Source organism: Canis aureus, chromosome 16 (assembly GCF_053574225.1).
Source record: "Canis aureus isolate CA01 chromosome 16, VMU_Caureus_v.1.0, whole genome shotgun sequence".
NCBI classification, from domain to species: domain Eukaryota; kingdom Metazoa; phylum Chordata; class Mammalia; order Carnivora; family Canidae; genus Canis; species Canis aureus.
This window is the reverse complement of record NC_135626.1, coordinates 16,803,103-16,826,986: the sequence shown is the minus strand read 5'-3', so window position 1 is coordinate 16,826,986 and position 23,884 is coordinate 16,803,103. Positions and strand designations below refer to the sequence as shown.

General features: G+C 41.8%; 1 protein-coding gene across 2 annotated transcripts; it reads right to left on the bottom strand.

Annotated features, from left to right (window-relative positions):
* Positions 1–1,248: 1,248 nt before the first annotated feature.
* TMIGD1 (transmembrane and immunoglobulin domain containing 1) lies at positions 1,249–13,812 on the bottom strand. 2 transcript variants are annotated; one of them, XM_077851856.1, is made up of 7 exons: positions 13,744–13,812; positions 11,513–11,619; positions 8,949–9,227; positions 5,976–6,251; positions 2,976–3,079; positions 1,916–1,956; positions 1,249–1,366 (listed from the first exon to the last, which is right to left on the bottom strand). In XM_077851856.1, exons 1-7 carry the CDS (start codon positions 13,788–13,790, stop codon positions 1,363–1,365), a joined length of 858 nt encoding a protein of 285 aa, XP_077707982.1. In that variant the 5' UTR covers positions 13,791–13,812; the 3' UTR covers positions 1,249–1,362. The 2 variants fall into 2 exon arrangements, with proteins under 2 accessions (XP_077707982.1, XP_077707983.1); XM_077851857.1 differs by having other exon boundaries at positions 11,513–11,616.
* Positions 13,813–23,884: the final 10,072 nt, after the last annotated feature.

The following is a 23,884-nucleotide window of genomic DNA, read 5'->3' as shown; positions in this document are numbered from 1 at the left end:
AACTTTCAGACTTTCACAATCCTCCTACTTTGTTCTTACACTGTTTTCACAAGGCTTCCAAATTCTACTTTGAGAAATCCTGAATGAGGAGCAAGATCTGAAGGCTTCCCCACAAAAACCTGCTGGGGCCTCCAGGAAGACTGAAAAACCTGTAAGTCCCAGTCTTTAATGGTCTCTCCATTCCATGCAGAAGGTTCCAAGGAAGCAGAGAGAAGCCTAACAAGGAGGATGTGTCTGGGTCCCTCTTACACACAACACTGTTGGGATTTCATACAATCTGCTCATTTCCTCTCTGCTTCCGTGTCAGTGAGAAACTTTTAACCACTTGGCTGATAGCAGATCTCTTGCTTTCTCTCTTGCTGTGGCACATTTAGCTACTGCAATATTAGACCAAAAATTCTGGTTTTTTCCCCCTAAGTTAGAGGGTGAGCACAGCAGATATCAAAGGTGGTTCTGAGCAAGAGGGCCTCTTCTCCTAACCCATCCCACTGTGTGGGACAGCAAAGCAGAGATTCTCAGGGAAAGAGAATGAAGAAATAATGGAAGTAGTGAAGGTTGATGATAAATCAGAAGAGCTGCAATTTATAACAGAGGTATACGAGAAGAGTATAGGCTGATTCATAATTAATGTTGCTGGATCTAGGCAAACAACTGTGCCAAAAGGGCAAAGGCTGCTTTGTGTGCAGAGCCGTTGGCTAGCCCATGTCCCCGGCAGTTTTCATCTCCATCCCCACATAGAGCTTACAAAGTCAGCGACTGTGTCACCAAACCAGGATGAGATGAGAAAAATAAGGACATATGCTGACTTTTTCATAATGCTAAATTTATTCTGTTTAAAAGAATGCCTTATATTCTGAGATTATATCCATCCTTTTTTTAGTCCTAAAACATTTCATTTATGAGACGACAGTGAAAGTAGATGATAATTTATATTATTTATGTACTTCTTTGGCAACTCAAAAATTGATCACTCTATGTTCAGCTCTCCTTTCCATTTTGGTATTGCACTTATTCATGAAACCCAAATGTCTGCCCATTTCCTACCTAGAAAAATACATACTAAATGGTAAACGGTGACCAAGCTTTTTGGAGCAAACCTCCATTAAATAACATATGCTTCAAGGAGAAGACAACAGAATCTTACTTTTCCTTCTTAATAGTTTTCTCCATAAAAATGTTCTGCAAGAATATCAAATTAGTCATCACAGCTACTGTTAAGTGCCTAATGAAACACTTCTTCATAACCTCTGACAATTTGACAGGAGTGAATTTAATAATAGCAATAAATACAGATGGGACTACATTAAATCAAGGAAGTCCTGATGCAAAACTCTTGTTGTGTTGGATGGCATCTCAGCTTTCTCATCTGAAATGAACCAAGAAATCAATTATAATGATGATCATGGCAATAAGAAAAAAAATTCAAAACAAAATCCACACTCTCGGAAAGAATGCCTTCGTTCTTTTTACTGACTGCTTACTTCTCCAAGGCTGGGGCCAACAGAGTAAAAGGAAGCCCCACAGAGAAGGCAGTGTTCAGAATGAGGACTGTGGCTTCTGACGTCGTTGTGAAGGAGAAGCGGCGTGGCTTCCCCCAGGGTCAGCCCTCTCAGTCATTTACATTATGTAGCTATACAATGCAGGAGCTGGACAGTAGCCCAGAACTTCCTAAGTGGAAAACAGGCTTAAGAGCAAGGGTAGTATTCTCAGTTCTAGGCAACCTTCCAATGGAGCCTCACCTGTCTTCTTCTAAAGTAGAGGCAGATTCTCCTCCACCCTCCATTCTAATCTGAACCTCTTCACCTCCCAGCACCTCCCATCTCAGGAGGAGTTTGCCCAGGATGGGCTTTATGACACACACCACTGTTACCTGTCTGCTCATGGAAAATCATTGGCCCCAGCCCAGAGTACTTACAAAGCGGTTTCTCTTTGAGGATCTTCATTCTTTATGCAGAGCTAAAAGCAAACACAGGGGCAATGAGTTTGCCTGCTTTTCTAAGGCTGTAGATAAACATTTTGAATGCATCAATGTGGCTCAAGGGATAGGAAGCCCAAATGTCTGTTAATCTCCTACCAAGAAAAGTACTCATCAATACAGAGGTAGCTGGAAATATAGAACCTCTGCACTGGTGCAGGTCTTATGTCTTTGGCCATACTAATTATTTCTACTGATCCTACAAAGATGTAATTCTTAAACCAAAATGCTTCCAGGATTCTTAGGTAGTTGAATATTTCTTTTTCCTTTCCTTTTCTTCCTTTCTTCCTTTTTCTTTTCCCAGGAAAAAATTTTGCTTTGGATTGGCACCAGGGGGTGGGTGAATTTCTTCTTGGGAGACGTTGTTCCCCTGAATCACACCCAGTTACCATATGTTTCAAGAACACCTCTTGCTGCATAACTAACAGCCTAGATCATACAGGTCTTTCCTTAGAGGCTTTCTGCCACATTTGCCTCCCTTTGGCACTGGGTGGAGCCAAATGCATGGCATTAACCTATGCATACACATACTCGGCATCAAGCTAACTGACAAGGTTAACCCTTCAACAATTCAAACTTTAGCTCATTACTACCAGGGACTGTGGCTATACTCAGAGGTGAACTGCTGTTCAGTGTCACTTTTTTCATGCAGATCTCTGAATCCACAGTAGATGTTTCTCTGTATGTTTATTTATTGTACCAAAGGTACCATAGCAACAATAAAGGGAAATTTAAAAGAAAGAAATATCAGCCCCAAATCCCCTATTCCTAACACCACAGCTATTTTCATACAGGTTTTGTCCATATGTATTTCCATTCTTTGCTAAAGCTGTATTCATCATATGTGTGCCATTTTATTCCTTTGAGCTACTTCCATTTTGGTCTTTGGAGAGACCAGATTGTCCAAGTATGGTTCCCAACTCTATAGTCATTTAGATAGCCAGTTTCCTGACTGGATTTAGATGAATTTATACCTCAATAGCTTAGAATATTTAGATACCTTCATTATTCTTTTTCTTCTAGCAATCAGTCCAAAGCACAATGTCAGAAAGACCACAATACATGCGGCAATAATGGGTTCTTTTGGCACAGTCACAGCTCTATCTGTTGGAAATGCAAACACAAGGAATAGCAACTAACATTTACATGAGTCTAATTTACGTACTTCTATGTCCCAGCCATGATGCCTTGCACTTCACATATATCATCCTCTTAATTAAATCCTTCAAACAAACCCAATAATACCTACCCAAGTTTTACTCTCTTATTGGTAACCAGATTTGGTATTTTTTCCTTCATATTTATTAGGCAAGATAATCCCAACACATAGGATAAACGCTTGTGCTCAAGATCTGTGCTTTCACTTCTAGCTTTGTGTGGCCTCATTTAGAAACTACTCTACTGAGCTATGAAGCCCGGAGAGGTTCATGGCAAACATATTTAGCCTGAGCACCAGCAGCAGAGCACTTAAAGCTGTGAAGGCAGCCCACAGCCAAGAAAATAATAGAGCAGGAAAAAATAAGAAAAACAAGTTGGTTTGGAAGAGCTCCACCCAAAACAGGATCCTGCCCACTTGAAAGCCAATTTGCCAAACTAGCATCCAGCTTGCCATATGAGTTGTGTATATATATATTTTTTTACATCACGGAGCACTTGTGATTCCTTCGTAACCAAGAGGGATGATATAATTCCCTAATCTCTGCATGTAATTTTACAGCCGGTTAGAATGACAGGGCCAGGGGACTCCTAGGTGGCTCAGTGGTTGAGTGTCTGCCTTTGGTTCAGGTCATGATCCCAGGGTCCTGGGATCAAGTCCTGCATCAGCCTCCCCGCAGGAAGCCTGCTTCTCCCTCTGCCTCTGTCCTCTCTCTCTCATGAATAAATAAACAAAATCTTTGAAAAAACACACACACACAAAAGAATGACTCGGCTAGGGGTCCCTACCAGCCATGCTTTTGTGGAGAGTTGTGAAGTTGAATAGCCTCAACTTCAATAAGCTGCCTCTTCTACCCCTTCTATCCTAGGAGTACTTGGGTTATTTGTGGCTTTGGTTTTTAAAGCAAGCGGCCCCTGGGCATACTGTCACTCTGCAGGACAAATTACTGAACACGCCAGTAATCACAGTAATGGGCATTGAACTGCAGTGGCTCTTCCTCCCCACCAGCCACTGTGTTTGTGTCCCAGATCTCCTCGAAGGGGGAGGAAATAAGCCCAGTGGTCACATAGTCCAACACTTCTGGCAGGGGTTCAGTTGGCTTCCTAGGAACTAGCAAGAAAGGCAATGAGTGGGCACAGGGAAGCAAACGACAAAGTGAATAATATTCTAACAAGAAAGAAGAGCCTCAGCTTGTTTGGCTGCTCTGAGCATATTGGCCTCGGACCAGGAAATGTGTGCATGAGCATTTTCTGCATCTGCTGTGCCAGGTATCTTGCCTTTCTCTTTTTTGATTTTTTCAGAAAAATAAAATTCTGTTTCAACTGATCCATATGATCCAATTAGAACAAGAAGGAACTTATTAAATGTACCCAAACAGAGGCTTTCTTTTTCTTTTTTAAGATTTTATTATTTATTTGAGAGAGAGAAAGAGCACAGAGGGAGAAGGAGAAGCAGACTCCCCACTGAGCAGAGAGCCTAACAGGGGGCTAGATCCCAGGACCCCAAGATCACAACCCAAACCAAAGGCAGAAGCTTAACCCACGGAGCCACCCAGGTACCTCAAATTTTCTAACCAGAAAATTAACTTAGCTTGCCCAAGTTTGCAGATGACATCATCTGATATGTCTATCAACTTCATAATTGAAGTTTTAACATGAAAGCAAACTTTAACGATTTTTTTAGTATGCCTGTATATTCAGCAACTAAAATTGACAGTTAAGGGTCTTAATAAATGTTTTTTTCAAATTAGAAGAGATGTTATCTAAGAAAACTTGACTACTTTAATCAAACTTTCAGAATCTGTATCAAAAAAACAAGTTATTTTTGAACTTGGATTCAGTTAATAGCAGCAAAGAATGATTGACAGCCTTGACTACTGCCAATTTCTATCTCACACTGTCCTGCTTGTTTCAACACCCGAAAATTTCCAGGGCTGGGGCACTGCCTAAAAAAGCCCTCAAGACTCAACATCCTCTACGGGTCTTCTGTGCTGTGCTTAGACTGCGGCTTTCTTTATCCTGGTACCAAGATGGTTGTTCCTATTTCAGTCATCACAGCTGCATTCTTGAGAGTTTCTTTTCATGCTGCTCACCTCAAGGTCAATTTTTGCCACAATCACCAGTGGTACGTGGAGGTGGGGGAACACTGGTCTGCATTCCGTTTGCTCTCTGACCTCATTTCTTTCTACTGTCTTCCTTGCTTTCTCTGCTCAGGTCCCCTTTCTCTTCTTGTATGAATGAGAAATATGAGGAGGGAAGAACACTTGGAACTTCATTTGTTCCCTGTTATTAATTGCAGGTGTGAAGAATCTGGGTAGATGGAGCATGAAGCCAAGAGAAAGACCTTTCAGGAACCATCTTCCCCCTCCCTCCTTACTGCTTAGCCTGTAGATCACAATTTCAGGGATAAGAATGATTTTAGAGATTCATTTTCTTATCTATTTTATCTTTCTCTTGGTGTTTCTGACTTCTCTTTCTGGTTGTCATTGGCTGTAAACTCAAAAGTCCAGTTCCAACGAACCTTGTTGCCCAGGAGAATTCATGAAAAGTACTCCTCCCTAAACGCTGATCAGAATTGTCCCCCCACTTGGTTCTAAAAAGGACCTTTACTCAAAAAGCAGTGTTTCATATGGAATGGGCATCCCAAATGGAAGATTTGGAATTCTTAGTGGAAATTCCTTAGATAGGGATGACTCACTAAAGAAAATCATAGCTACTAATCACAACTGTCATCATCAATTGCCACAAAAACATTTATGAAAACCTATTCTGACTTTTTGCGAGTTACCATTACTTAAAAAGAGAGTTACCAGAGAGAGAGAGAGAGAGAGAGAGAGAGAGTTACCTTTGACGATGAGGTGAAAGTCCTTGGTCTCCATTTGCAGAGATGAATTTGCAACACAGCTGTAGGTTCCATTGTCAGATTTCTTGACTTTGGTGATTGACAGTTGAAGAGACTCACTTGTCTGGTGGACTTGGTGATTTTTCTCTAAATTCAGGATATCACTATTTCTGTGCCACATCATTTGAGCCTGGGGGTTGGATCTCACATTGCAAACCAACTTCACATCACTGCCTTCCTCAACTGTTTGGAAGTCGTCTCCACTTAGAATAGGAGGAACTGCAAGACTCAAGCATTTAGGTTGAATTAGCAGATAAGCAGTAATTTACTATCAGTGTTCAAGATTTCCCTTCAGTCCATCTCATGGAGTAATTCATTAATTTGACAAAAATTTATTGAAGGGTACCTGGGTGGCTCAGTGGTTGAGGGTCTGCCTTCAGCTCAGATCATGATCCCAGGGTCCCAGGATCAAGCCCCACATTGGTATCCCCGCAGGAAGCCTGCTTCTCCCTCTGCCTATGTCTCTGCCTCTCTGTCTCTCTCTGAGTCTCTCATGAATAAACAAATAATTTTTAAAAAATTTGTTGAGCATCTACTCTGTGCCAAGTGTTGGACTAGGAACTGGGGATACAATGGTAAATTATATACATCCAGTTCCAAACCTCATAGAACTTTTATGTGGTACAGAAGATAAACCATGAAACAAATGTATATAATAATGAATCTGGGGGTGCCTGAGTGGCTCAGTCAGTTAAGTGTCCAACTCTTGGTTTCAGCTCTCGTCATGATCTCAGGGTGGTGGGATCCAACCCTGTTTGGGCTCCACGCTCAGGGAGGAGTCTGCCTGAAGATTCTCTCCCTCTGCCCCTCCTCCCACTTCCACGCATGAGCACTCTCTCTGTCTCTCAAATAAATAAATCTTTCTTTAAAATAATGAATCTGTACCAAGTAGACAATTTATAACACTACCTAAAAGTATAAGCCTTGAGTCTTTGCTCTCTGAAACCCATCTGTACTAATATGTTGGAGAAAAGAGTATAATATGAAGAAAGCAGAAATTGCAGTTATTGGTAATTCCATCCATGCCACTTACTCTGACCTTGGGAAAGTTACTTAACTGCTACGTAACCGCTCAGTTTCCTCATCTAGAAAAGTGGGATATTACCTACCTCACAAGGGGTTGTAAAGATTAAATGACATAATGCCTGCAAAGAATTTACCACAGTGCTAATAACCATTATTGTGGTGGTGGTGGTGGCAGTGGCCACGGTGGTTTTGTGGTGTCCTCACATCCTCTGTTTTTGCATTTCATCTAACCACATTTGCCCTGGCTACATTTACCAGTACCTATTTGCATTTCCTCAGTGATCCTCTAGAAATAATCTCCTCCCAGAAGGTGTTCCAATGGTGGCAACTCTGACATCCATGGAAAGTATGATCTTCTGAGTCTCTCTCATTCCTCTGTTAAAGCAAGTCCTTAGTCCCTCTATGATAAGAGCAGTCATTGAGACATAGATACTTGAACACATTTATCCTCACCAAATAATTCCAGCCCTCACCCCCACACAGCTTTCCAACATCCAAGGGGAGAAATGGCTGAGCTCTTTCTCTTCTCCTTGCCCCTTGCTTTTCTGGTCAAGGTGCTGAAGATTAATAAAGTGCTTGAAAAGTGGGTAGTAGGAAAGAGATAGAGGTGGAGAAGAGGAAAAAGGAAGCTTGTATAATCTGTGCACTGAATAATTAGACCATGAGTAGGCTGTGCTATTAATAACTCTTTCTGAAGAATGACATTTTGTTGCTCTTTGGAATGAGCTTGAAATTCTGTATCCATATCCAACAAGAAAGTTACGTGGTATTCAGATATGTAGGAAGCTGCTAGAATAGATAACACTATTACCAAATATATCATAGGACCTGTGGACATGCCCTATTAGTTGTTCCTTTTTATTTAACTATTTAAAATTAATTTTGAAGTCTATCAACTATACATGAGTATTCTTTTTTTTGCAAAAATTAGTACGTTTCAGATAAAGTTAAGGTCGTCTTTGATTCCATCTTGTTCACTTTCTAGCTCCCCAAAGATATCCACTGCTATGAGTTTGATGTAAATCCTTGCAGATCTTTTTTTTCTCAGATCTTTTTTTAAAAACCATTTTTATACATATAATGTACCAATAGGAAATACATCATATTGTTTTAGAAGACTTACATAAAAGACTTTATTCTCTCAATAGCTTGTATCTTTTTGAGATATATCCACATTGAACCATAGAGACCTAGCTCATTGTTTTAGAGCGCTACAGTGTAATATAGGACACTTTAATCATTTTACTTCATGGGCATTCTTTTTTTTTTTCTTCAGGGTGAGGGAGTGGAAGGGTAGAAAGAGAAGGAGAGAGAGAATCTTAAGTAGGCTCCACACCCAGCACAGAGCCCCACACAGGGCTCCCCATGGGGCTCAACACAGAGTTCTTAGCAGAGCTCATTGGGAGGCTCAATCTCACAATCCTGAGATCATAACCTGAGCCAAAATCAAGAGTCAGTCACTTAACCAACTGAGAGACCCAGGAACCCCTAGCCAAACCAATTTTAAAAAGGTAAATAACCCCCCCCCAAAAAAAAGGTAAATAACCCAATAGAAAAAATGGGCAAAGGACATGAGCAGGCATTTCACAGAAAAGAAACATAACAGCCAATACACTTATGAAAGGGTGGACACCCTCATTCTTAATTTGGAAAATGAAAATAAAATTTCAAATCAGGCTGGCAAGTTCTTAGAGTTTGAGGGTACTCAGTGCTCACGAGGGTATGGGGAAATAGGCACCCTCATGCATTGTTGCAGGAGCATAAATAGGGCAATTAGGCAACACCAAACAAATGTTAAAATACACACACTCTTTAGTCCCAAATTTCAAGTACCACTTAATATAGGGCAGACAGCACAGACTGACTAGCAGTTTCTCCCCCCTCACTCACAAATGACATTCAGCACCACGGAAACGGACACCGACTGATTTCTCTGCAGTTTGCAGGTAAAGGTGACTCCGTTGTCATCTTCACTGATGGAGGAGACACACACAGAGCTGGAATTGATTTTGTTTCCAGATTTCAAATCCACTGTCCCCTCTTCTCGGTACCAGAGAAGTTCTTCCTCTCTGGTGTGGTTTTGAACAGCACATTTCAGAGATTCTTGGGAGCCGAGCCAAGTGTCCAAGATATAGTTCTCAGTTCTATCATTCACAGTTAGAACAGAACCTGGGAGGGCAGGAAGAAACCATTAACACAAAATGAATGATCTAAGTGGCATAAACAGGGGATTGGTTAAATAAATCACATTACACCAGTACAATGAACTACTCTACAATAATTAAAAAGTCATAGTGATCTATACAATTTTACAAGGGAAAAGCTTCAGAATGTATTATTAACTTTAAAAAAAAGGAAAATGTTAAAATGATGATTACCAGATTTTGCTGCACGTTGGAATCACTTGGGGAATCTTTAAAAGCATACTGATGCTTGATTTCCACCCTCAGACATTATGATTTATTGATATGAGTGCAATCTGGGCATTGCATTTGCAAAAAGCCTTCAGGCAATTCTAATGTGCAGTGAAGTTTCAGAACTACTATGCACAGAACTATCCCATTGACACACACATACACACACATGCATGCACACATGCATGCATTTATGAGAAAAAATCTTGGGGAAAATCTCACTGTGTATACTGAGTAGGATTGATAAAAATAGAGAAAAAAAAAAAAACCCCTTTCCAGACTTAAATTGTTTATGTGAAAGTAGCAAAGGGAGTTGAAAGTAACAAAGGGAGGGGGCGGGAGAGGAAAATACAAATGAAAAAGGACTATAGTAAAATTGAAACATACTTAAGATACAACTTTAGGAGAATAGGCATAATGTAAAGTACATCTATAACAATTACTATAAATATATAAAATTGAACATACAATTGAATATGGGCAGAAGCCAATTTGAAAAGCTTTCTGATTAAGTGTGACAGGATTGTGGAAATTTTGGTTCTGCATTTCTTATGTCTTATTTGGGCAGTGCAGTAAAATAATTGATGTTTAAATAGCTATGGTTTGAGGGTAGTCGAGTTGTGGTGGAAGGATAATCAGGATACATAGCAGTTGGTTTTCATCTCTGATTTCCAGAAATCCATTCACTGTAACACACCTGAATTTCAGTTCTTACTTTCTTGGTTCAGGACCAAGTAACCACAGCTAAAAATGGCGTTAGCTGCCACAGACTTGTTTTCTACAGAACATTTGTTAATACAGTCTGTAAACACATGAACTTTTCCTTTAAAATGCACAAAGTACTGGTGAAAACTATGTGATTGCTGCCTAGTATTTTTCAAAAATCTGGAAGAATATATATCAAATGTTGTTGAGTGATTATCTCTGGATGATGGGATTTGGTTTTCTTCATTCTTTTTTTTTATTAAAGATTTTATTTTTTTTTAGAGAAGGATCGAGAGAGAGAGAGAGAGAGAGAGAGAGAGAACATGACATGTGCACATGCGTGCAGGGTAGAGAGGGGCAGAGAAAGAGGGAGAGAGAGAGAATCCCAAGCAGACTCCCTGCTGAGCTGGAGCCTGACACAGGCCCATCCCATGAAATTAAGAGTCAGACACTCAACCAACTGAGCCACCCAGGCACACCTTCTTTATTCTTTTATATATTCCCCCCCCCTTTTTTTTTTCACAATGACTACGTATTACTTTTAAAATTGGGGTTTGGAGGGATCTACTTCCAGGGTGGGGTGGAGAACAAATGCAGGGAAGATTTTCCTGTAGCAGTATGCTCAAATAGACATTAAAACTTATTTTGGGGATCCCTGGGTGGCACAGTGGTTTAGCGCCTGCCTTTGGCCCAGGGCGCGATCCTGGAGACCCAGGATCGAATCCCACGTCGGGCTCCCGGTGCATGGAGCCTGCTTCTCCCTCTGCCTGTGTCTCTGCCTCTCTCTCTCACTGTGTGCCTATCATAAATAAATAATAAAAAAAAAATTTAAAAAAAAACTTATTTTGGATGTCATTAGTAATGAAATGCATTGGGATCCCTGGGTGGCTCTGCAGTTTAGCGCCTGCCTTTGGCCCAGGGAGCGATCCTGGAGTCCTGGGATCGAGTCCCATGTTGGGCTCCCGGCATGGAGCCTGTGTCTCTACCTCTCTCTCTCTCTCTCTCTCTCTATGTCTATCATGGATAAATAAATAAATAAATCTTAAAAAAAAGTAATGAAATGCATTAAAAAGTAAAAAAATTGTTTTAAAAAGTAGAAAAATTTTGGCTGCGGCTATGGAGATAACAGAATATTTACTCTACCTTGCCATCTCAGAGCCATAAACAATTTTTCCATTTAACATTTTATCATGTTGTCTGACTCCCGTTCTCTGAGCCATACCAACTGTGTATCTGGTGATTTGGATTTTGGATTTTCCCAGAGCCAACTGATCATGTTTTAATCGGGAATTTTTCTTTATTTACAAAGAGACCAAAGGAATATTATTAACTTACTTGTCACCTCACGTGGAAGAAACAAAATCGCTAAGAGAAGAAATCTGCACATTTTCATTAGTTCCCTGATGTTCCACGCCATCTTTAACAAATTTACTTCTGATCTGCTGGGGAAAAAAGGGTGTAGTTTGTTCTGAACTTTGGTCTACACTGAGTTTATGAACCTTCCTCTTGTCTATCTTGCATTTAAAATAAAATCCCAGATGAGTCATCCCAGCTGTAACAGTACTTTTTCTAGTTTTTAATTAAACAATCTTGCTCTGATTACTGAGTTCAAAGTACCTTCAGAATTAAAGATTTTTTTAAGGCAAGAAAATGAAAACCACAAAGATATAGGCTATAAGATATAGGGCAGCCCTGGAGAAGCCCTGGGGAGGGTAGAACCAGTCTTCCCTGGAGAAATGGATAGAATGTCATTTTAACAGAAAGAGAAAATAAACTTGCTTCGTTCACAGACAGTCTCTACTGAACTGTAGTAATTCTGGTTTTGAAAGCCCCTCTTAGGGATCCCTTGGTGGCTCAGTGGTTTAGTGCCTGCCTTCGGTTCAGGGTGTGATCCTGGAGTCCCGGGATCAAATCCTGTATCGGATTCCTTGCATGGAGCCTGCTTCTCCCTCTGCCTGTGTCTCTGCTTCTCTCCCTCTCTCTGTGTCTCTCATGAATAAATAAATAAAAATCTTAAAAAGAAAAAAAAAGAAAGCCTCTCTTGGGTCGTTTTGTAAAAGTTGCTCACTGCTAAAGAGAGTTTTTGAGACCCCCTCCAAATCCCATAGACTCAAATGGTTCATAACTTAGAAAAGACTCAGTTGCAGTATGGTCTCTAGTCTTAAACCAAGTTAATCTCTCTGCTTTCTCCCCTCCCACCACCATCGTCCCCCTCTTATATGCGTTCCCTTTAACCCAGTGTAAACTAAAAATAATAGATAATAAAGTCCTCCTTTTTATCCTGCTATGCTTTTGCTTCTGTCATCTGCCTCCCTAGATACTTTCCACTTCATCTGGGAAAAACATGCATTCGTTGACCTCCTTTCAAGAGTACCGCTATGAATATGGTAGAAACACAAGTTGAATGATTCCTATGCAACAGGCACTGTGCTAAACCCTTTACATACATTCTTTCAATCCCCATGAAGTCCCTAGCAACCCTCTTGAGGTCATTTCTAAATGTTTGGAGAGGGGATCCCTGGGTGGCGCAGCGGTTTGGCGCCTGCCTTTGGCCCAGGGCGCGATCCTGGAGACCCGGGATCGAATCCCACATCGGGCTCCCGGTGCATGGAGCCTGCTTCTCCCTCTGCCTGTGTCTCTGCCTCTCTCTCTCTCTCTCTCTGTGACTATCATAAATAAATAAAAATTTAAAAAAAATAAAAAATAAATAAATGTTTGGAGAGATTACATAATTTGCCCAAGATCCCAAAGGCAGTAAATGTCAGGGCTAGGATTCAAACCCCATACTCCCAAGGCCAGGCTCTTAACCATCCCATTGCATCCACTGATATTATTCTCCATTAAGAAGCTGCTGTTAGGGGCACCTGGGTGGCTCAGCAGTTGAGCGTCTGCCTTCAGCTCAGGTCATGATCCCAAGGCCCTGAGATCGAGTCCTGTTCATAGGGATCCTGTTTCTCCCTCTGCTAAGTCTCTGCCTCTCTGTGTGTGTCTCTCATGAATTAAAGAAGAAGCAGCAGTGCCGTTAATCCCTTCTGAGCCCTGGCCTCTCCACAGGGGGACATGGAGTTTTGTCCCTTTAAAATAAATATTAACATTCAAGAGCTGAAACTTCCCTAGGACTTCTGTAGACAGGCTCTGCTCCTCCTCAAGCCTGTCCTGACAGGAGCAAGCTTCACTCCCGCCAGACTCACCCTTTCTGACTGGTAACCTTACATCAATATTTCCACAAAATGTAGTTAGTACCAACATCAATTCTTTTTGTAATTTTAAAACTTTGCCAAAAAGATTTCTATCAAGGCACTCCAATGGTGATGACCTCAGAATTTGGTCATTTGTAGAGTTTTCTGAAGCACTGACCACCGAAGGTGCCTAATAAGAACTGAGTAAGTGTATGGGCTCCTTGGCAGACCCTGCCCTACCCTAGTAATTAAGGAGGAGGATTAACATCTCCCCTCCCCTTCCACCACACCAGCCAGCATCTTTTAAAAATAAATTTCCCTTACTTGGCTTGTTCTAAATTTTCACAACTCTCTACTCTTCATACAAGACAAAGTTTTACTGCTTACCTGCCGAGCTCTGAAAAGCTGACTTCCTTGGCCAATCGTTCCTTCATCTGGAACCCCAAATCCTTTCCCTGTTACCATCTTTATAATACTTGCGTTTAAACACTTTATGACAGTAGGGTCAAGCAAACAAAATAAATTGGGTTCAAAGTCTCTTTCTTTTTATGGATTCTTAGAGAAGACACTAACTAGGAAAGACATCTTCAACTCTAAGTTTTCATGTGTACCCAAATTACCAGGTGGGACCAGATATTACTAAGGATGTAATTATTCCAGGAAAACCTGACCTTGTGCAAAACTGTGTGACACATTTCACAGAACATTGCCATGTTCAAGTTAGATAATGCACCGGGCTTTATTTTGACTGCTGTGAAAATCAACCCTCTCCTCAGGCTCGCCCTGTTACCATTCTCAGGATGTCAGATTATCTAAGTTATCTAACTTGAACATGGCAGCCAAAATACTGGAAGATTCCACAACTTATGCTGGAGACATATTACTTGCCACTGGTAACCTATGCCTGGTGCATAAGCTGTACTGAGCCAAGCACGACAACGAAAAGTTTTATCCCTTTAACTCATGTCTTGTAAGGGAATCCTTGTGTTACACTTTCACAAATTAGCAATTGAAGATAACTTTTTTATTGGTTAAAAAATATGTATGTTTATGGTATTGTTACACTGTGTTACGTGGCTAGTACCGTTCCCATTTATACAAGAATAGAATAAAAGAACATTTACAGTTATCTGCACATTTTAACATGTTGGTGACACATACCAGAGATCTGCCTCTTGGTGGTCGTGTGACTTCACCAAGGTATTTAACCTGTATGAGATTCAAGTTCTTTGTCAAGACAGTGGGAAAAATAATAACGTGCTCCCTACAAAGTCATTGTGAGGAGTAGATAAAGTATGTGAAGCAGCCACACAGTAAGCTCTTAATTAGCAGTAGCTATTATTATTAATAATACAGGCTGGGCAGGCATAATAAATAAAAACAGCTTCAGCATATAATATCGTTCCAGTAAGAATCGTAGCTAAGGGCATTTCTGTGGTTGAGTTGCAAGCACCATCTAAGAAGTTTCGAGTTTGCTTCTCTGTGAATCCAAGAGCAGTGTGTTTTACTATCATCATTTGTAAATGAATTTAGTAATGAACTGATGTCTTGGTTCTGGGTCCCTTGAGAGCTAACTCTGAGGCAAAAGCTTTTGCTGCAAGTAGTTTAATTCAAGGTGATCTCAGGGAGCACAGTAAGGAAATGAGGTAGGGAAGGAAGGATAACGAATAAAGGGTATGTTAATAAACAAGCTAGGGCTGTGGGTGACTGTCCTATGGACCCTTTGACAGGCTCTGCGGAGCACACCTCAGAATCAACTCATGAGGAGAAGGAAGCTTAGATATTTATCCATTAACTTCTTTCCATCATAAGTTAAGGAACATTCTTGAGGTATTGACTCCCCAGCATCTCCAGCCCATCCTATGAGGGTGGAGTGCACTCTTTTAATCCAGCCATGAACATTCCTGACTCTCAGGAAGTCGCCGGTTTGCTATATGGGAACTGTTTGCAGGTGACCTCTAGGCAGGCCAAAGGCATGTGAGCAGGGCACCAATATCAACTTCTATTTCTAAAGGATATTAAGAAATAACGATTAATTATTCTTAGGTGTGATAATAGAATTGCAGTTATTTACGAGAATGTCCTAATTCTTAAGAGATACCTGCTGAAATATTTATGGGTTAAGTGCCACAAGGATTGCAATTAACTTTCAAATGATTCAGCAAAAATACACATAGAGGCAGCTCTGGTGGCTCAGCAGTGTATGCCACCTTCAGCTCAGGGCGTGATCCTGGAGACCCAGGATTGAGTCACCCGTCGGGCTCCCTGTGCGGAGCCTGCTTCTCCCTCTGCCTGTGCTGTGCCTGTGCCTCTGCCACTCTCTGTGTGTGTCTCTCATGAATAAATAAATAAAAATCTTTTAAAAAATAAAATAAGAATAAACATACAAACACACACAAAACAAATAGCAAAAATTCACACCTACTGAATCTAGAATTTAGATAGGGTAAATAGATACTCAGTTTCAACCTTTCTACATACTTGACATTTTCATAACTAAAATGTTAAGGGAAATTATTTAGCGATATTTATTGAGTATCTCCTATGTGCTGAATACTCTACACACCGGGAGTGCCATCCAAGCCAACATGGTGTCTTTATCATGAATAAATAAAAGACTTTGCTTCTCAAGTCACTCTCCTAACATCTGTGGAAAATTGCTTTACTAACTATATAAATCTATGATGTCTACAAGATGAATGATGCTTCCTGAATTCCACAACAGTAAGTGGGTACCCTGAGAGATATAAAGATGCACAAAGCAAAGCTTCTCTCTTAAAGGGTCTTCTCATCTTAAAGGGAAAGTTAATAATGGTTAGGAGCCAGACAGCATGCACTCAGTGCTGGAGAGGCATTTCACATTTTTAAAAAATGATATCATGGCGCCCCTTCTGGAGAGTCAAAGAAGTGATGAGATTTGTGTAAGGTCAAAAAAGCCATTTCTGGAACATTCTTCTTTCCTAAAACTGACAGAAAAGGAAAACAATTTTGCCACAAATAGTTAAGCCTCGTAGTTAACCATTAAGCCCAAGTAGTTTGGCTGGTTGGAGTATTAACAGTGTCTATACTTCACATCTTCCACAAGTAGATCAGGCCCAGAGGGAGAGGAGAGAGGCAGACTCGAATCTGGAAATTCTTTGGAGTAGAAACCAATCTGGTCCACATTAGTCCCATGCATTTCTGGACAGAGGAGGGGGGTCTGAGAACTGGCATCCACAGCCTGCTGATTTAGGTGAGCAGAACAAACACCTGGAGAGGGGCACCTGGGTGGCTCAGGTGGTTAAGCGGCTGCTTTCAGCTCAGGTCATGATCCCAGGGTCCTGGGGTTAAGCCCTGTGTTGGGCTCCCTGTTCCCCGGGGTGTCTGCTTTTTCCCCTGCCCCTGCTCATGCTCTCTCTCTCCCTTGCTTTTTCTCTGTCAAATAAATAAACAAAATCTCTTTAAAAGAAAGAAACAAACAAACACCTGGGGAGTCTCCAGGCACCTTTCCTTCATCAGTTCTGATGAGACTCAGATGTTCATCTTTAACAACCTACCAGGTGACTGACACAGTGTTCAGGTTTCTCATTTTGAGAACCACAAACTATGGGACTAAATGTTGATGAGAGTGATGGAGGTGGGAGCCCCTCAACTAAGGGGGACGTGCCTAGAGCAGTGCCTACTGAATGACAGGACTCAAGAAATATTAGCAAAAGAATAAGAGGGAGGGAAGGAGTAAGGAAAGGAGGGAAGGAATGGAGGGAAGAGAAAGAAAGGAAGGGGGAAAGAGATGGGGAGAATACCCACTTGGAGATAAATTAGGGATGCAGGTTGGGTGCTCCCCTGGAAGAGACTGTGTACACAGGGCTGTCTGTAGAAGATGGACTCTGCAGGTGCATGGGCCTCACAGTACCTCCCGTGGTATGGGGATGAAGAATGGGAGAGGAAAATAAGCAACCAGCATGTCAGAAAGGTCTGAGAGGCACAATTTTTAAGCCATTTTTAACCAGTGCCATTCTCAAAGGTCTTCGAGCCACAGCCTTCACATCTGCTGTGACGGAGGCAGCAGATGGCTGGAGGGTTGCAAGCCTGGAGGATCATCTAGCTGGGTCACGGGGAATTCATTGAGGGCTTTAAAGTGACAGAAAAGCTAGAAATCTGGCAGTCACAGCCTAGCAACAATAGAGTGGTTCTTTGAGCAATGCAGGAAAACTTGGGTGACTTTACTATCCAGAATCTGACACAGAGCCCACTAAACCACTTAAACTCAGGGGCACCTGGCTGACTTGCTCAGAAGAATACATGACTCTTGATTTTGAGGTCATATGTTCAAGCCTCACATTGGGTGTAGAGATTACCAAAACATAAATAATCTTTTTAAAATGTTTTAAAAATAAATACACTGCTTATACTCACTCAGTCATGGGACTTCAGAATTTCTAGCTTAACCAGTGATTAATAATCCTCTAACTTCCCAATCTCCATTGGATTTCTTCATCATCAAAAATCTTAGACCTTAAATCAAGACCTGAAAGGCCACCTGTCTAGGGCTGGCAGATTTAGCAAATGAAAATACAGGACACCCTGTTAATTTTTTTAAAATATGTTTTTAAATTTATTCATTCATGATAGACACAGAGAGAGAGAGAGAGAGAGAGAGAGGCAGAGACACGGGCAAAGGGAGAAGCAGGCTCCATGCGGGGATCCCGATGCGGGACCTGATCCCGGGTCTCCAGGATCAGACCCTGGGCCAAAGGCAGGCGCCAAACAGCTGAGCCACCCAGGGATCCACCTCCATCCCTGTTAAATTTTAATTCCAGGTAAACAATGGATACTTTTCTAGTATGATTATGTCCTGTTAACTCATGACAAAGCCAATATTTGGGATATAGTTGTACTAAAAAAAAATCTGTATTTATTTGAAATTCAGATTAATTAAGTATTCTTTTATCTGGAAATCCTACCTCTATGTCTACCCTTCCTTTTTTTTAATAGATAAGGAAGTGCAGTCCAGAGAGGTAAAGAGACTTGTCCAAAGTGACACAGGGGTTAAAATCCATTCAGGATTTCTGGCTGCCCCACTGCATTCTTACCCAAATGCCTTATTCCAGAGTTTAATCAGCTTCTTGAACCACTATGGGTATGCCTTAGAGCATCAGTGAAATTCCTGAATTTCAGACAAAAATTGTGTGTGTGGACGTGTACCTGTGTGCAAGTGCACGTGGTTATTTTTCTGAGGAGACAGTTTCTTGCTTTTAGTTAGCCTCTCAAAGGAGTCATGATTTTAAAAAGAGCTTAAAATCCACTCCTTTACAGTATTATGCTCCACCTTCAAAATGAAGAACATCTATTACTTTGAGCTGAGGTCCCAGTTCTGATTCCCCTATATGCCTTCACTCCCTGGCACAACCCTGGACCCAGTCTCCCTACGGGATGAGTAGATTTTGTCTGCAAGAATACAAAAAAAGTACCCACTACCTCGTCTACACGCCATACAGCAGAAGTCATCCTACCCTCCACAACCTACTTATATCAAAACCAAAAATTCTTCTGATCTATTCTATATTTTCCTTGTTCTACCTCTTAGAACTGACAACCCAGAGTTGACAGACTAGAACATTATTCAGGGACTAAGGAGAAGGTAGCCGTGATGTGACCTTTGAGATTGACCACTAGAGGTCCCTTCTCATCTGCAGTGATTTTGAAGTCAGACTGCTAGAAGTTAGAGATGTTTTCCTGGGCCAATGGGGAAGGTCTCTGCCTGTTACAGGCATACTGTTGTGTTCTGTGCCAAGCAGGGGGGAGTAGCCATGTGATACAGCAAGAGTGATACAGAATAAAATGGCCTCCTCAGAAGTTGGACAATGTCTTCCAGTATCGGGCTCAAAGGCAGAGTTTCTAAGCAGAACAGGATTTGGAGCTTCCTCCTCCTCCAAAAGGAAAAAAAAAAAATCACAGGACCTTCCACTGCTCACCGTCACCAGGCAAACATCCAGCTTTCTTTGAAGCATAGTCTGGTACAAGCTGTGTTTACTGGAAGCTAATGAAGCTTCCGCTGGAGACCCTCATTTGCACAGGCCCATTCTAAAGGCCCTGACCCTAATAGCTTTATATTTATATTGACATATTCTTTTCTTTAAAGAAGGTGATCCCCTAAGTATATAAACATCAGGCCCCTTGGGGCCTGGATGTAGCTCTTCTGGCTCCGGGAAAGGGGCGGAGGATGGTTCAAATAGAGGCAGCCCTGGAGACTAACGAGGGAGAGTTTCCTGTGAGATGAGGAAGAGGTTCGTACATGTGCCAGACAGACAGCCACTTAATTTCCAAAGAACTGTAGCTGTGGGGGCACTAGAAGTGAGGGAGCTCCCTCTTGCCTGCTAGGAGCTTTCCTTGGCCAACAGGAGCTTGCCAAATCTTGAGGGCCAGGGTAGTTCACTGATGGGCCTGTAGCATCCTGTTGGCTGCTTTCTGAATAAACAAATGGCCCTGCCAACCATTGTGTAGATTTTGAGGGGGGAAATACTCCAGTCCCAGAATTCCCATGAGCTATGATGGGGCACGAACTTTACAAAAGAGTAAATAATCAATAAGGGTTGAATGAACAATGCTGTTTGGGTGGTTTAGCATGAATTTGGAATAAAAACTAAATCAATATCTAGAACTCCAGAAGCAGATGAGTGTAAGGAGCTGGGTTTTTTGGGGTGGGTTTTTTTTGGGTGGGGGGGCGGGGTTCTGAACAAGAACTGTGCTGGAAACCTGCAGCCAGCAATGTGTTAGAACTCACTAGTACCAGCTGGTAAAAGCTGACTCTGTGCATTTCTTCTCAATTCTGCATTCAGTTATTGCAACTCAGTAGTAGCTTGAAATGAGCCACGTGGGGAATATTTACACCATTGAAACTGGCAACTGCTACAGTACAGGGCTCTCCTCCCCAGGACTGGTAGTTAGATCTTTACCAGCACATCGCTGCCCATGCTTCATCCCTAAAACCTCCCTTACCCCAACCCCTCACTGACAGATCGCAGAACCTGCAAGCGTGCTGCCCTGTGTATTTGTGTGTGAGTAAACGCACAAAGGATCACATTTGTACACTTCCCCTTCATAGCCAGCTTGGATGTCAACAATCCTCCTTGCTCTGTGTTGACATTTTAGTGTTTTCTTACTAATTACATCCTAATTCCAGGCAGTGATCTCTCTCTCTCTCTCTTGAATTCACAATTGTTCTCTCCTTTACATCATGAGGACTTCAGTACCTCAGGGATTAAGGAGCTGGTTGTGAAAGCTTCTGAGGCAATGACACAGTCAGGACAGCCACTACCTTAGCTGCCCATAAGTGAGTAGTAAAGACCATATCGACAACTTGCACAGCATCGTCCAGATGGAAATCATGGTACTATTTGGTGAGTGTTCTTTCAAGATGCAGGTTCTCACCAATGCACATCCTATTCCCCTAGCACTTGGAGAAATTTGAAATGAGCATCTTTGCATCAGATGGACAAAAGCAGACAGAGAAAAGTCATACGGCTTTCTCAGGCCAGACCCAGGAACATTATGTCACTTCTCAGCCTGAAAGTCTTAAACTGCAGAATTTTATATGGGAAACATAGGGAGGGGACGGACATTTTTGTGTCTACTTTATGCAGATACTCTTGTAGCCACTAGTCTTTGAGGAGATCATTATTATCCCCAATTTCCAGACAAAAGAATGGGGGCCCAGGGATTGAAGTCATCTATTCAAGGATATCTAGCTAATAGGTAGTAGAATATTTAAGTAATAACTTGACATATTTAATGTACACACAGTTTGGCAGAACTTGCAGGAGAAACAATCCCTTGTCCTATTTCTCTCCACCTCCCCCCCTTCTAAATCTGCTCCCCAAGGCAACTTTTTTTAAGCTTTTACTATTCCTTCTGGTAGTCACCTTAATAACTCTGTCTTTAGCTGATAGGCTTACTAGTAGAATGATGAGTATAGTGAATTTGTTTAGTTTGTATTACGTCTGTATCCTCATTGCCTTCGTACATCAAATATTTGTTGAAAAAATACCATCATTTGATGTATCAGTTGGCTTCCTGCTATGTAAGGTAAGGATCTAGTGTGCTAACATTTGCCTTTCACCCCCCAGACTGCTTCCCTTTAAAGCTTTATCAATATTTTTACTTCCTCAGCTAGTCCTTTATAACTCTAAGTAATGCATATACTCCTTTATTTCTTATTCCACAACTACAGATGATATCTTTGGACTGTAGTGTGAGAGTGTTGGTTTCCCTACAGATTGCCTGATTTGAGGACCCACATCTTTTCCATCCCTCTGACCACTCCTGGGCCAGCGAGTGCCCCATTTTGGAAAATATATTTGAAAATAATAGGCCCTGGGTAATGGATTTTGAACTAGAGGTATTATTGGGCCAGTGAATATGAACAGAGAACAGTCTGAAGAAGTTGGAATGACTTTATCAAGCTAAAGTTAAGTTTGTTCAGAAGCATTAAAAAATACGCACAGACCAGAAGTCTGATAGCAGGTTATAATTTGCTGAAATTCTCCTATTGCCTAAGGTGAATTCCTGCCCTTTCTACAAAACAGGACTTACATTTTATATTAGGAATTCAATCGGCCCAAGAAACTAGTAGATACTCTGGGGTCTATCAACACAAAATCCCCGAGCAATGCCCTCCCATGTGTGCCCCAAGCCAAGTTATTTCCTTGGCATGCTGTGAAAAGGAGAGTGGGAGCTGAACATAGCCCTGGCATAAGCCTGGGTGTGGGTTTCATTTGAGAAAGTAATTGACACCGGGGAGCAGAGGCCATGAAAGGAAAACAGACATGGCCTTTGTTTCCCAGGGCCCTCTGGCTGACATTACACACACAACACAAACACTGTCCACGTTGGTGCTTGATACAGACTTTTTGTTTGTGTCCAGTCCCTGCCTTCTTCCAGAAGACAGCTTTACTTGTCTTTTATCTGTACTTCCAAGTCCCATTCTCTGTTCTTAAAGTACCTGCTGGCTCTGCATATCTGAGTAAGACAAGGGCTTGACCTACACATCTTGAACCTATCAGGCTTTTGGACTTCAGCAACACCCAGGACAGATGGCAGGAGAGCTCAGTTCAGAGCCCCACAGGCACCTGTTGGTCCTGCTATCTAAAGAAAACTCCAAGGACTAGCCCCTGTCCTGACGTAGCTCCATCCCTAAGTTCAGCAGGAATGTCCTCCTCTCTGCAGATTGCAGAGTTGCCAATGAGAACCCTGGCAATGTTTGCTTTAACTCTCTGCCCTGCATTTAGAGACAATATCTGCCTACTAGAAGAATATCATAGGGAGTAGTAGGGGAGTTCATGTCATGGCAAGACTAGATTGTATACATTTAGGGTCTGGCCTTGAACAACGCCACATCATTAGTTAGGACTAGAATCACTTAGGAGTAACAAAAAAATCTAGAAATGACTTAAATATGCAAATCTATTGCTCTCTCCCATATTTAAGAAGTCCAGAGATAGTCATCCCAGGATTGGTAAGGTGTGCCACCGCACCCTTCTTACATATTGCTTTATCCTTCATGGCTTCTATTCCCAAAGTTATCTCAACATGGCTGCTAGACTTCCAGTCATTGCATCCACATTGTAGCCAACACAAGGGAAGAGGGTGAAACTTGCTTCCTCTTTTAAAGCTATTTCCTGGAAGTTGCCTGTACCAACTACTTACATTGCTTATAACAATAGCTACTGCTTATACCCCATTGGCCAGAACATAGTTATGTGACCACATCTAACTGCAAGAAGACTGATCATTGTGGTTTTTACTCCAGGCAGCTCCATGCCCAGCTAATAATCAGGGATTTTGTTATTAAGTACAGAGGAAATGGAGGTTGAAGGACAACCAGCTCTTTCTAATCCCTGATGGAGCAGATCAATAAGAGCCTTGCTGCCCCAACTCAGGACACTCTTGTTTTAGTTGACTGGCTGAAACAAACATTACACATGTTTGAGAGCCAACTCCCAAGGATAAAGATGAAGCATCCTCTCAGGTCAAACCCACTCCACTGACCTCTCAGGTCACGCCAGACCAACTCCATTTGAGGGATTGGCATAATTAGTATCTCAATGTATCCTGGCTAGGAGGGCATGCTATCCAAAGATAACCTTTGTCCCTGCCACCGGAAAGAAGATCAATAGGCCCAGACCTGTCCCACCACATAGCCATGCCAACTGAAGGAGGCAGGGTTGGAAACCCACCAGCTCTATAATAGATATGTACCCAAGGGCATTGGACTCCTAATGAGGATCTGACTTAGACCTTGGACCTATCTCCAATGACTAACATGGTTGGTCAAGATATGCCTTCTAGATCACAGAGCACTGAGAATTCAGGCTATGCCAATTGGAGGAGTATAGAGCTTCACTGACCAAGACCTGGTGAATCATGGGGGCACCCCTGGTCCGGGTAAAGTCCATGCATGTATATGGATACTGTGGCAGGCAGTCTCTGAGAGGACCTCAATGATCCCTCCTCCTGGTATCCATATTTGCGTGTAATTGTTTTTCCTCGT